The sequence below is a fragment of the Rattus norvegicus genome, chromosome 7 (genome assembly GCF_021556685.1).
Source record: "Rattus norvegicus strain SHRSP/BbbUtx chromosome 7, alternate assembly SHRSP_T2T, whole genome shotgun sequence".
Lineage (NCBI taxonomy): Eukaryota > Metazoa > Chordata > Mammalia > Rodentia > Muridae > Rattus > Rattus norvegicus.
Window position 1 is genome coordinate 19,641,094 of NC_141540.1, and position 13,648 is coordinate 19,654,741.

A 13,648-nucleotide genomic window follows, 5' to 3' on the forward strand; every position below is an offset into this window, starting at 1 on the left:
CCTAGTCTTTAGTCTTTCCCAGTAGATTTGAATATCACACCACATGTCACATCTGTGTGCACAGACTGGAGTAAGTACACCATTCATGAGCATGTGTGACACATACACACACATACACACACACAAAATAAAATGTAATTTAAAAATCAAACAAGCAAATGTTTTAAAGATAATTTGGAAGCTTTAAAATATGAGAATACAAATTTCATTTGCCTACTAGAGGAATGTCCATTAGAATTCTATTCTGTAGGACCCCCGTTGAAGGAATCAGAGAAAGGACTGAAAGAGCTGAAGGGGCTTGAGACCCCATATGAACAACAATGCCAAGCAACTAGAGCTTCCAGGGACTAAGCCACTACCTAAAAACTATACATGGACTGACCCTGGACTCTGACCTCATAGGTAGCAATGAATATCCTAGTAAGAGCACCAGTGGAAGGGGAAGCCCTGGGTCCTGCTAAGACTGAACCCCCAGTGAACTAGACTATGGGGGGGAGGGCGGCAATGGGGGGAGGGTTGGGAGGGGAACACCCATAAGGAAGGGGAGGGGGGAGGGTGATGTCTGTCCGGAAACCGGGAAAGGGAATAACATTCGAAATGTAAATAAGAAATACTCAAGTTAATAAAAAAAAAAAGAATTCTATTCTGCACAGCATTTTGAATATATTAAGAATGAAAACTGATATGAGGCCCCCAACACATACACAGCAGAGGACTACAGGGTCTGGGTTCAGTCAGACAAGATGCCCCTAACCCTCGAGAGACTGGAGGCCCCAGGGAGTTTAAAGGACTGGTGGGGTGGGTGGGGTGGGGACATCCTCATGGAGACAAGGGAGCAGAAAGGAGGTATGGGATGTGGAACAGTCAGAGGGTGGACCGGGAGGGGAATAAAACCTAAAGTGTAGAAAGAAAGAAAGAAAGAGAGAGAGAGAGAGAGAGAGAGAGAGAGAGAGAGAGAGAGAGAAAGGAAAGAAGGGAGGGAGGGAGGGAGGGAGGGAGGGAGAGAGCAGTAAGCCCTTCCAGTCTGTACCAGTGCCCTGAGAAGACTTTGGATGCTGGCTCCTGACTCTCAGGTGCTCTAACACACCCAGGACCAAGGTGGGGGGGGGGGGGACACAATAACTGAACCAACACTCGGAGTCACGGAGACCCCCAGGATCCAGGGACACAGGAACCCCTGCCCATCCAGTGGCATAGGTTCCTTCAAGTTTGAACCTGCATCCAGAGCAGACCTGGGGCACTGGCTCTGCACCCACTCCTATAACACCCAGAGGAAGCCCGACTCCCAGGTGCTCTGAAACACCCAGGATCACAAAAGAGGCCACAACATCTACCCCAACACCCAAAGTAACTGGGTCACACAGGATCCAGGGACATGGAAACCCCCGCCCAGCTACTGGCACGGGTTTCTTCAGGCCTGAGCCAGTGCCCTGAGCAGACCTTGGGCACTGGTTCCACACGAATTCCCACAACACCCAGAGGAAGCTCCACTTTCAGGTGCTCTAATATGGCTAGGATCACAGGATCACAAAGGAAGCTCGACTCCCAGGAGATCTGACACAACCAGGAGCACTGCAGCTCTGACACACTCAAGATCACAGTTGAGGCCACAACATCTTTCTCAACACCCAGTGTAACTAGGATCCCTACAGGAACCAGGGAAACACAAACTTCTGCCCAACTCGAGGCATGGGTTCCTTGCAGCTTGCACCAGTGCCGGGAGCAAACCCAGGCTCTGGCTCCCCACCCACCCCTGCAACACCCTGAGAAAGCTTGACTCCCAGGAGTTCTGGCACAACAGGATCTCAGGATCACAGCATTCCAGAATTACAGGATCACAGAGACAGCTGCACTCTGAGAAGTACTGACATAACCAGGATCACAGGAGAAACAGACTCCATGCACAGACAGCAAGGATAGGTAGCACTAGAGAAAACCAGATGGCAAGAGGCAAGCACAAGAACATAAGCAACAGAAACCAAGGCTACACGGCATCATCAGAATCCAGATCTCCAACTACAGCAAGTCCTGGATACCTAATCACACCAGAAGAGCAAGATTTCGATTTAAAATCACATCTAATAATGATGATAGAGGACTTTAGGAAGGACAGAAATAACTCCCTTAATGAAAAACAGAAGAACACAGGTAAACAAGTAGAAGCGCTTACAGAGGAAACACAAAAATCCCTTAAAGAAATACAAGAAAACACAAACAGGTGAAGGAATTGAACAAAACCATGCAGGATCTGAAACTGGAAATAGAAACAATAAAGAAATCACGAAGGGAGAAAACCCTGGAGATAGATAACCTAGGAAAAAGATCAGGAGTCATAGATGCCAGCATCACCAACAGAATAAAGAAAGAAGAGTGCATGGGTGCAGAAGATACCATTGAAAACATTGACACAACAGTCAAAGAAAATGCAAAATGCAAAGAGGTTCTAACCCAAAACATCCAGAAAATCCAGGACACAATGACAAGACCAAACCTAAGGACAATAATAGGTATAGAAGAGACCGAAGACTCACAACTTAAAGGGCCAGTAAATATCTTCAACAAAACTATAGAAGAAAACTTCCCTAACCTAAAGAAAAAGATGCCCATGAACATACAAGAAGCCTAAAAAAAAAACTCCAAATAGAATGAACCAGAAAAAATACTCCTCCCCTCACATAATAATCGAAACACAAAATGCACAAAACAAAGAATATTAAAGAGAGTAAGAAAAATCAGAATTACACCAGACTTCTCAACAGAAACTGTGAAAGCCAGAAGATCCTGGTCTCATACAGACCCTAAGAGAACACAAATGTCAGCACAGGCTACTATACCCAACAAAAGTCTCCATTAACATAGATGGAAAGACCAAGATATTCCATGACAAAAGAAAATTTGCACAATAGTTTTCCACAAATGAAGCCCTACAAAGGATAATAGATGGAAAACTCCAACACAAGAAGGGAAGCTACACCATAGAAAACAACAAACCCAGAGAAGATATCCACACAAACATAATTCCATTTCTAACAAGAAAAATGACAGGAAATAACGATCACTATTCCTTAGTATCTCTTAACATCATTGGACTCAATTCCCCAATAAAAAGACATAGATGAACAAACTGGATACATAAACAGGACCCAGCATTTTGCTGCATACAGGAAATGCACCTCACTGACAAACACAGAGACTCTCTCACAGTAAAAGGCTGGAAAATAATTTTCCAAGCAAATGTTCCCAAGAAACAAGCTGGAGTAACCATTTTAATATCAAATAAAATCAAATTTCAACCAAAAGCTATCAAAAAAAAAAAAAAGCTAAGGAAGGACACTTCATACTCATCAAAGGAAAAATCTACCAAGAAGAACTATCAATTCTGAACATCTATGCTCCAAAGGCAAGGGCACCCAAATTCATAAAAGAAATTTTACTCTAGTCAAGCAAGTGAAAGATCTGTATTACAAGAACTTCCAGTCTCCTAAGAAAGAAATCAAACAAGATCTCAGAAGATGGAAAAATCTCCCATGTGCATGGTTTGGCAAGATTAATATAGTAAAAATGGCCATTTTGCCAAAAGCAATCTAGAGATTCAATGCAATTCCCATCAAAATTCCAACTCAATTCTTCATAGAGTTAGAGCAATTTGCAAATTCATTTGGAACAACAAAAAACCCTGGATAGCTAAAACTATACTCAACAATAAAAGAACTTCTGGGGGAATCACTAACCCTGAACTCAAGCAGTATTACAGAGCAATAGTGATAAAAACTGCGTGGTATTGGTACAGAGACCAGTGGAATAGAATTGAAGACCAAGAAATGAACCCACACACCTATGGTCACTTGATCTTTGACAAAGAAGCTAAAACCATCCAGTGGAAAAAAGATAGCATTTTCAACAAATGGTGCTGGTTCAACCGAAAGTCAGCATGTAGAAGAATGCAAATCAACCCATTCTTATCACCCCGTACAAAGCTCAAGTCCAAGTGGATAAAGGACCTCCACATCAAACCAGATACACTCAAACTAATAGAAAAAAGTGGGGAAGAGCCTAGAATACATGGACACTGGAGGAAATTTCCTGAACAGAACATCAATCGCTTATGCTCTAAGATCAAGAATCAACAAATGGGATCTCATAAAACTGCAAAGCTTCTGTAAGGGAAAGGACACTGTGGTTAGGACAAATCAACAACCAACAGATTGGGAAAAGATCTTTACCAATCCTATATCTGATAGAGGGCTAATATCCAATATATACAAAGAACTCAAGAAGTTAGATTCCAGAGAATCAAATACCCCTATTTTAAAAAAAATGGGGTACAGAGCTAAACAAAGAATTCTCAACTGAGGAATATCGAATGGCCAAGAAGCACCTAAAGAAATGTTCAACATCCTTAGTCACCAGGAAAATGCAAATCAAAACCCTGAGATCCCTCCTCACACCAGTCAGAATGGCTAAGATCAAAAACTCAGGTGACAGCAGATGCTGGCCAGGATGTGAAAGAATAGGAAAACTCCTCCATTGTTGGTGTGACTGAAAGCTGGTACAGCCACTCTGAAAATCAGTCTGCCAGTTCCTCAGAATATTGGACATAGTACTATCTGAGGACCCAGCTATACAACTCCTAGGCATACACCCAAAAGAAACTCCAACATATAACAAGGACACGTGCTCCACTATGTTCACAGCAGGCTTATTTATAATAGCCAGAAGCTGGAAAGGACCCAGATGTTCTTCCACAGAGGAATGGACACAGAAAATGTGGTACATTTTCACAATGAAATACTACTCAGCTATTAAAAACAATGACTTCATGAATTTCTTAGGCAAATGGATGGAACTAGAAAATATCCTCCTGAGTGAGGTAACCCAATCACAAAAGAACACACACGATATGCCCTCACTGATAAGTGGATATTAGCCCAAAGGCTTGGAATACTCAAGATACAATTTACAGACCACATGAAGCTCAAGAAAATGTAAGAGCAAAGTGTGGATGCTTCAGTCCTTCTTAGAAGGGGAAACAAAATACTCACTTGAGAAATACAGAGACAAAGTGTGGAGCAGAGACTGAAGGACAGACCATCCAGAGACTGCCCTATCTGAGGATCCAGACCATATACAGTCTCCAAACCCAGACACTATTATTGATGCGAAGAAGTGCATGCTGACAGGAGCCTGATATAACTGTCCATAGCCTGACAAATACAGAGGCAGATGCTCACAGCCAACCATTGGACTGAGAATGGGATCCCCAATGGAGGAGTTAAAGAAAGGACCGAAGGAGCTGAAGAGTTTGCCACCCCATAGGAAGAACAACAATATCAACCAAGCAAATACCCCAGAGCTCCCAGGGACTAAACCACCAACCAAAGAGTACACATGGAGTGACCCTTGGCTCCAGTCACATATGTAGCAAAGGATGGCTTTTTTGGACCTCTGTGGGAGGAAAGGCCCTTGTTCCTGTGAAGGCTTGACACCCCAGAGTAGGGGAGTGCCAGGGAGGGGAGGAGGGAGCGAGTTTGTGTGGGAGTGAATGGGGTAGGGGGCACCCTCATAGAAGCAGGGGCAATGGAAGGGGATAGGGGGTTGCCGGAGGGGAAACCAGGAAGGGGGATAACATTTAAAGTGTAAATAAAGAAAATATCCAAAAAATGAAAAGTAAATAAATAGATAAGATAATTTAAAATAGCATGAAAATACCCCCAAAATCCACAATTTCACTCCAGAATATGCAGCTCAGAGTGTCATCAACACACTGTGTTCCATAGTACAAATTTGGCTACATTTTTTAATCAAAGAGGGTGTATTTGAGCACAGATTTTCCTCCACCTGTTTTATTGTAAAATTGTTTAAGAGATGGTTGGTCTTTGAGACAGGGTCTTGTGTAGCACAGGCTAGTCTTAAATCACTATACATGCAAGAATGATTTTAACTTCTGACCCTTAGAGTGCTGAGATGACAGGTATGTGCCTCAGTCTCAGGTTTCGCAGTGCTAGGAATGACACCCAGAGCTTTGTGCATGCTACCGTACATGTTTATATGCTACAGCTGTCATTGCTACAGTCTACAGAATAGAGTAGTGACAATTGAGGCTGTCTGTCCTATAAAGTCAAATTTTGACCAATGTCTACCCCAGATCACTGCTTTTCTAATTGTAATGAGCATACAGATCACCTACAGATTTATTCAAAAGCAAATTCTGGGCCAGGTATGGTGGCACAGGCCTGTATTTCCAGTACTCAGTGGGTTGAGGAAGGAGGATATGAAGTTCAAAATCATGCTTGGCTACAAACCAAGCTGGAGCATGCATATCTGTGCATATACATATGAAGATCAAAGGATAACATGTCATTCCTTGAACACCTCCCACATTTTGTTCGAGGCAGGGTCTCATCTCTCATTTGCCTGGAACTGGGCCAAGTGACCATGGGATGTCCCAAGTGAGTTCCAGGTATAGGCCTGTCTCCACTTCTCATCTCTCCACCACTGTGATCACAGTACACACCAACACATTGACTCCTCCAGATTAAAATTCTCACACTTAGGAGATGAGCTCTTTTCCCCACTACCCCACAGATCAGAAAGCAAATTCTGATTAAGCTACTGTGGAAGGGGTTCCTGAGTGGGGGTGATAGCTTGAGGATTCCAATGTGAGAGAGAAACCAGATGAGGGCTGATGAGATGGCTTAATGAGCAAAGGGCTTGCTGCACAATCATGAGGACCTGAGTTCTAATCTCCAGAGCCCAGGTAAATACTGGATAGGTGTAGCAGACTACCTCTAATCCTGACCCTAGGAAGTGGAGACAAAGAATCCCCAGAACAAGCTGGATAGCTAGACTAACCAAAGAAGAGAGCTGTATATTCAAATGAGAGATCCAGCTTCAGAATATGATGGAGAGTGATCAAGGAAGACACCAGACTTCAACTTCTGTCCTCTACACACAACACACACACACACACACACACACACACACACACACACACACACCACTCATACACTCACAGCAATTTGGATGTGTTCAGCCATCATAGTATATTGGAGAGACCGTGCAGGCAAAACAGAGGAATGTGGCCACATCAGTATCCTCCACAAGCTTCGTAGCTAGTCCTGGAAGTTATGGGCTGAAGGAGGTAGAAATTTCCATCCTGTCTTGATTGAACATATATTGATTGGATATACCTGAGGCAAAAAGGGAATTTTAGGCATTCATACCCAAAGAACTCTTTCGACATGGAAGGATGGATAGAGGAGATAAAGTAATGCATGACCATGGGATGTCCCAAAATTCTTCCCTAAAGCTATCATGAAACTGACACTACACCAACGGTCACCTGGGTACCCCAAAGTGTTAAGTAGGTTCCAGCTCTTACAACAGTGTTTCTAGGAACCCACATGGGAAGAATCATCTGTGCAGTGGTTCTCAGAAGGCAGAAGCGACAGTTGTGGTTAGAGCACTCAACACAGTGTTCATCAACACATCTTGAAAAGGTTCTGGACACTGATATGAGTTTCTTCTTTTGACATACTCATCTACTTGACCTTCTTCCTTGGCCCCACAGAAGGATCACAAAAAGAGACTTGTTCAAAATATATATATAGTGAATGAGTGTTTTCTATTCAGTTTCTATAACTATCATATATAAATAGCATTATTAAAAAGGAAAAAGGAAAAGGAAAGTCATAGTAAAGGGAAGTTATTTTGAAGTGAGAGGGCATGTCGCCTAAGCACATCAGCAAATCAGGAAATGTAAGACCTTTCTACACAATAAGGAAAAAAACAGGAGTTAACATTTGGTTGGTAAGTGAGTAAAAACTATACCAGGGGTGTACAGCTACACTAACTGAACGAGAAAACTCTGAGCTCTTGAGCTACATGTACAATGACTGAAATTTGGTCCTCAGACCATCTAAAGTGTGATAGTCTGTACTTTGTAGAGGAAGAAACAGATTCTTCCAAGCCATCTCCAAGCAGAGTATAGGGAAAGAGACGGAGATCTGAACTGTGAGTTATTAGACACAGGTTTGGGCCCAAGAGAAGGAATCAGTGAAACAGATTTAAAGGCAATGAGTTCTCCAACCCCAGGAGGATGGAAGTAACAACTGAATAACCACTCACCTGCAGACTCCAGGAGCCCCACCCATGCAGAACAAGGCTGGTTTTCAGATTTTATAAATCTAAGATATTTGCTAACAAGAACTTTTCCCAACCCTACTCGACGTTTTCCAGTGACAGGTACTAGCTGACTCCAACCACCTATTCTAGGAAGGCTTCCCTCCAGCCTTTCCAGTCATTCTTGAAAAATCCAATTCTCAAGGGAAGGGCTCTGTGGACTGATGTGTAGCTCTGTGTTCATGTGGGTCCTGAACAACTGGGATGGGGGCTGTCCCAAAAGCTGTTGTCTGTCTGTGGGATATGTTCTTCTAGCTGGGCTGCCCTGTCTGGCCTCAGTGGAGGAGGATGCGCCTAAGCCCCCAGAGACTTGATGTGCCATGTTGGGGGGTGGGGAGGGATACCAAGTGTGGGTCTCCACCCTCTCAGAGGAGAAGGGAAGAGGTTGTAGAAAGCGGTATGGGGGAGGGGCAGTGATCAGTTGCCAGGAAGAATGACTCACCAGATCCTACCTCTCCCTGAAGATTCATAGGCAGTTAATCGATGCAAATGGGAGGGGAAAGGGGTTCACAAGTCTCCATCCTTCTGAGGATTGTTAAGGCAGTCAATAATTGTTAAGATAAGAGGGTTATGAGGCCCCACCTATTCTTAAGGATTTATAGGCAGTTAGTAGTTCCTGGGGGGAGGGGCTCATGAGGCCCTGCCCATCCCTGAGGATTGATAGGCAGTTAATGGCTGGGGGTTTGAGATGTCTTTTAGTTATGTACTACTCATGGGCAAATTGCTCCTGTTTCCTTAAACAAATCCTAACCCATGTTCCTGTAAGCAACCCCAATTAAATTCATTGGGTCACCAAAAACAAAGATATGAAATTAGAAGGACTCAATGGGAAAAAGACACTATCAGCACCATCAACACCATCAGCAGGAATGGGCAGGACCAAGAGAGCGTGATGGGAGGTATGATGAAAATACATAATATACATGTAGGGAAATGTCATAGCAAAACTCAATATTATGTTTAAATATATGCTAATAATAAAGCTTTTAAAGAAAAAAACAGGCCCAGTGGAAGGGGCCACACTTAACTCAAATCCAGTAAGGTAGTGGTTAGTCCTTACCCTGATTCATTAGGGTGACTGAGAACTAGCCCAGCATCCACATCTAATGTGGGGATGCTCCTGACTCCTGATGGCTCTCTCTGTCCAGGATCATTCACAGCTCAGCCAAAGAACCAGAAAAGAGGTGCCGCCTGCCTCTACTAGCTCTCCCCAGAATTGTAGTTAGGGCCCTACAACTCAAAATCTAATTAAAGAAAACCCTTCTTGACTAAGAAACTGAAGAGGGGATGGGCTCTGCTATTCAGGAGAGAGCCTTATGTTGTGTGGTTATTTCTTCTGGCCAGTTGGAAGTGTATCTATCTGGTCCTCAGCGTCAACAATAAGAAGAGGAGAGTCATGTCAACATAAACACATGGGTACACAAAAAAAATTCATAAAAACACAAATTCACACAAACCTTCATACAAGAACATAAACACACAGAGACACATATATACAGACTACTAACCTGTTCCAGGAGTATGGGACCCTGATCCAAGACACAAAGAAGTCATCTCAACCAGGTACATCTGATCCCCTATCCCAAAACCCCCAAGATGACCTCCAAGTATTCAGGATTCAGACTCTCTAAGACATTATTTTCTCTGCTGGTATGGCTTACACTTTACTTCTTAGCTGGAAACAAAGGGAAGGCCAAAGATCATGAGTGAGTTGGAAAGGAGACAGTGAGTAGTTTTTTTTTTTAAATGATGAAGGATGAATGAGAGGCAGAAAAAGTGAGCAGAAATTAGTAATTAAATGTATAAAGAAATGAAAGAATGGATAGATCAACAGATGGATGGAAACTGGAAAATATAAGGAGTAAAGATTTGGATGGGTGGATGGATGGGTGGATGGATGGAAGGGGTGATGAATAAGGGCTAAAGAACTAATGAATGGACAGATGAACAGGATGAATGATAAGTAAACATATTAATAGTTGGGTGAGAAGATACGTGGATGAATAGAATAATGGATAAAAGAATGTATAAAAAGAAGAATGAAGATGTCAATATGTAGATAGATGAACTAATAGAAGATGATAAAAGAGATAGATAGATAGATAGATAGATAGATAGATAGATAGATAGACAGACTGTTGGGAATTTTATTACTGTTAGGAAACACCATAGCCATAAACATTTTTTCTTTAAAATCTTTATTATCAGCATATATATAACATGTGGATGAATAGAAGATAGATAGATAGATAGATAGATAGATAGATAGATAGATAGATAGATAGATAGATAGGCAGGCAGGCAGACATAAGGGTCTTAAGGATTGATTCTACTGCAGTGATAAAACACAATAGCCATAAGCAAGTTGAGAAGGAAAGGTTGGTTTCAGCTTACAACTCTCAGGTCATGCTCCCATTGCTAAGGGAAGTCAGAGAAGGGAAGTCAAAAAAGGCAGGAATCTGGAAGCAAAAGTTGATTCTCCACCGCAGAGGCCATGGGGGAATGCTGCAAGCTGGATTGGTTGCTCCTCGTGGTTTGATCACCTTGATTTCTTAAACACCCAGCACCACCTTCAGAGTGGCATCACCCACAGTGATAAAAGCTAGCCAGTACAGATAATAGATAGATAGATAGATAGATAGATAGATAGATAGATAGATAGATAGATAGCCAGGTAGTGAGATAGATTGGTAAGATGTATGAAAAGATGAAGGTAGTGAAGGATAAGTTTGATGGATCAATAGATGGCAGATGGTGGATAGATGGATGGATGGGTGAGTGGGCAGGTGGATGGATGGTTATATGAGTAGATGGATGGATGGGTGAATGGATGGATGGATGCATGCATGCATTGGTGCATAGATGGATGGGGTGGGTGGATGGTTATATGAGTAGATGGATGGATGGGTGAGTGGATGGATGGGTGGGATGATCAATGGATGAAAGATGAATAAATGAATAAATGAGTAGAAAATGAATATATAGATGGGAGAATGAATAGAAAGACATGAGTGGGTGAATAAAAATAAATACATATAAAAGAAGTAAACAGAGGGGCAGAGGGGTGGAAAGATGAGTTAACAGGTATAAAATGGGTGGGAATATGGAGGATGAATGGATAGATAGATGGATGGAAAAATCATTTGGATGGACTGATGGGTGGGTGGATGACGATGAGTGAAGAGATTAAGGGGTGATGATAAGTAACCCAAAGTTCAGATTTTAGGGGAAAGTAAAAAACTATAATATTATCCAATATGAGACCTCATCCCCTCTCTTTTTAGAGCTCAAGTCTAGGCTCCAGAAGATGGACCCACCCAGTGAGGGCAACTTCCTGCAAGATTGGTCCAACCCTAGTAACCAGTCAGAGTTAAGCCACCCATCCCTTATAGAAATCTGTGTTCAATTCTAATCATCCCTTTGCAAGTCTGGGTCTGACCAGAGGCAGCTCTCAGGGGGCTTCCCTGGCAAACTTCCCAACCTCAGCATAACAGGCTTGAGACTTGGGATTTGATGCGCAGCTTGTGAGGCAGGGAAATCTGAGCCAGACCCTCAGACCTGTTACCTGGGACAGGGCAGGTCATACTCGGAGAAAATCCCATTGAACTCTCAGAGGAGGCCATTGATATACCTGAGTACCCTGGGGCATGGGATCCAGTGGGCACAGGTGACCACAGGCCACAACAAGTCTTTAGTTCTGGTCTTGTTCCCACATGCCTATCTAGGAAATGACAACCAAAGACAGTATCTGGGAAGGCAGCGTGAAAGGCCCTGTCAACTATCCGGTGGGACAAGGGCTCTGACTCCTGCAAGAACCTGGAGGAAGCAGATAAGCCAGGCCACCCTTGAGCCACCAGGCAGCCTGAGCAGCCTGGAATCCCAGAATCCACCGAATATGGTTTGAACAGACAGCCATGGCCACCAGGCAAAGGCAAGAATGAGTCAGCCCCTGAATGGAACTCCCCAGTCCAGGAAGACTTCCAGAGCAAGGCTTGCAAGGGCAACATCCGGGAACCACACATGGATGGTAACAAGCCAAATTGAAGTTTGAGCGCTTGCAGTTCAGCCCGTAGTACAGCATTCTCCTCCAGCAGCATGGCCAGCCTGCCTTCAATAGCCACATCATTGAGACGTCGCTTTTCTCGAGACCGCTTGGCTGCCTCGTTGTTCTTTCTCCGTTTCTCCCAGTAAACTGTGTCCTTCTTCTCTTCCGGCATGAACTCCCTTTGCCGGCGTGTGGTTGGACCCCTGCGAGTGCCCCAAAATACTTTGCTGGGTCCCTGATTGGGTATGCTCAAGCCATCCACATTCATAGCTGCCTCGGTACCTAGAAAAGATTTTTTTAAAAGGTCTTGGACTAGAGACAGGAGGCTGACTCAAATGACTGCCATCCCTCTAATTGGTTCTGTGTCTACCAGCTCCACTGAATGGTCAGATGGAGCTCAGATTGGGCTGGGAACAAGGATCGATCAACAGAGGGATTTAATAAGGAGAAAGAAGCTTGGGAGAGGGAAGCTTGTCTAATGAGGCTGAGTCTGATTATGGTTAATAACACCTCAGTCATAGTAGAGATATGTTTGAGAGCTGCTTCTTCTGAGGACACAAGTTCCCTCCAAAGTGTTTTTCTTACCCCTGGGAAGATCAGTCTAGATAGGAACTTGGTAATAATCCCAGATCCAGAGGAAGACAGGAGGATGTACCTAGAAAGAGAGAACTTGTGACCACAGAGTTCCACTAGCCAAACTGAGGCTCAGAAAAATCAGGTGGTAGGGGCTGAGGGGCTGGCAATGCAGTTAAAGAGTTTGTCATGAGGCTAGCTTTGATGAGCCCCTGAGATACGTTGGGTAGGCCCAAGCAATACACATTCATAGCTGTCTCAGCATCAGAGACAGGAGTCTGACCCAAATGAGACCATGAGAGCAAGTGTGAGGCTTCAAAAAGAACAGTAGCACATGTGTTTAATCCTAGTACTTCTGTGGCAACAGGAAACAAAAGAATTCCTGGATGCTCCCAGGCCAGCTAGCCTAGCAGACACAGGGGCAGAACAAAAAGACCCTGTCTCAAACAAGATGAGGACCAGTACTCAGGTCAGACCACTTCTCTCCACAAATGCATCATGGCACCTCTCTCTCTATCTCTCTCTCTCTCTCTCTCTCTCTCTCTCTCTCTCTCTCTCTCTCTCTCTCTGTGTGTGTGTGTGTGTGTGTGTGTGTGTGTGTGTGTGTGTGTGTCACACACAATCGTATACACCAAAAACAACACATTAAAACTAAAATAATAAAATCACCTAGATGGTACCCAGATTATAACTCAGAATCCATGGCCGTAATTTCACACCTGTCTGTCTACCCATCCAACCACCTGTCTGTCCATCAGGTCCACCCAAGACAACTGTCCACTCGTTACCCATCACCTCCCTTGTCTATTCACCACCTCCCATCCATCTCACCACCCAGTTTTACACTCA

The 13,648-nt window shown here is 43.6% G+C and overlaps 1 protein-coding gene and 1 long non-coding RNA gene across 3 annotated transcripts in view; both read right to left on the bottom strand.

Moving 5' to 3' along the window:
- Window positions 1–13,648, bottom strand: part of LOC102549242 (uncharacterized) — a 1,084,685-nt gene that overhangs the window by 1,009,794 nt on the left and 61,243 nt on the right. The window lies entirely within an intron of this gene.
- On the bottom strand, window positions 11,664–12,494 carry Nfilz (NFIL3 like basic leucine zipper). The gene is given in 1 exon segment (NM_001401230.1): window positions 11,664–12,494. A coding segment is annotated over 1 exon segment (831 nt).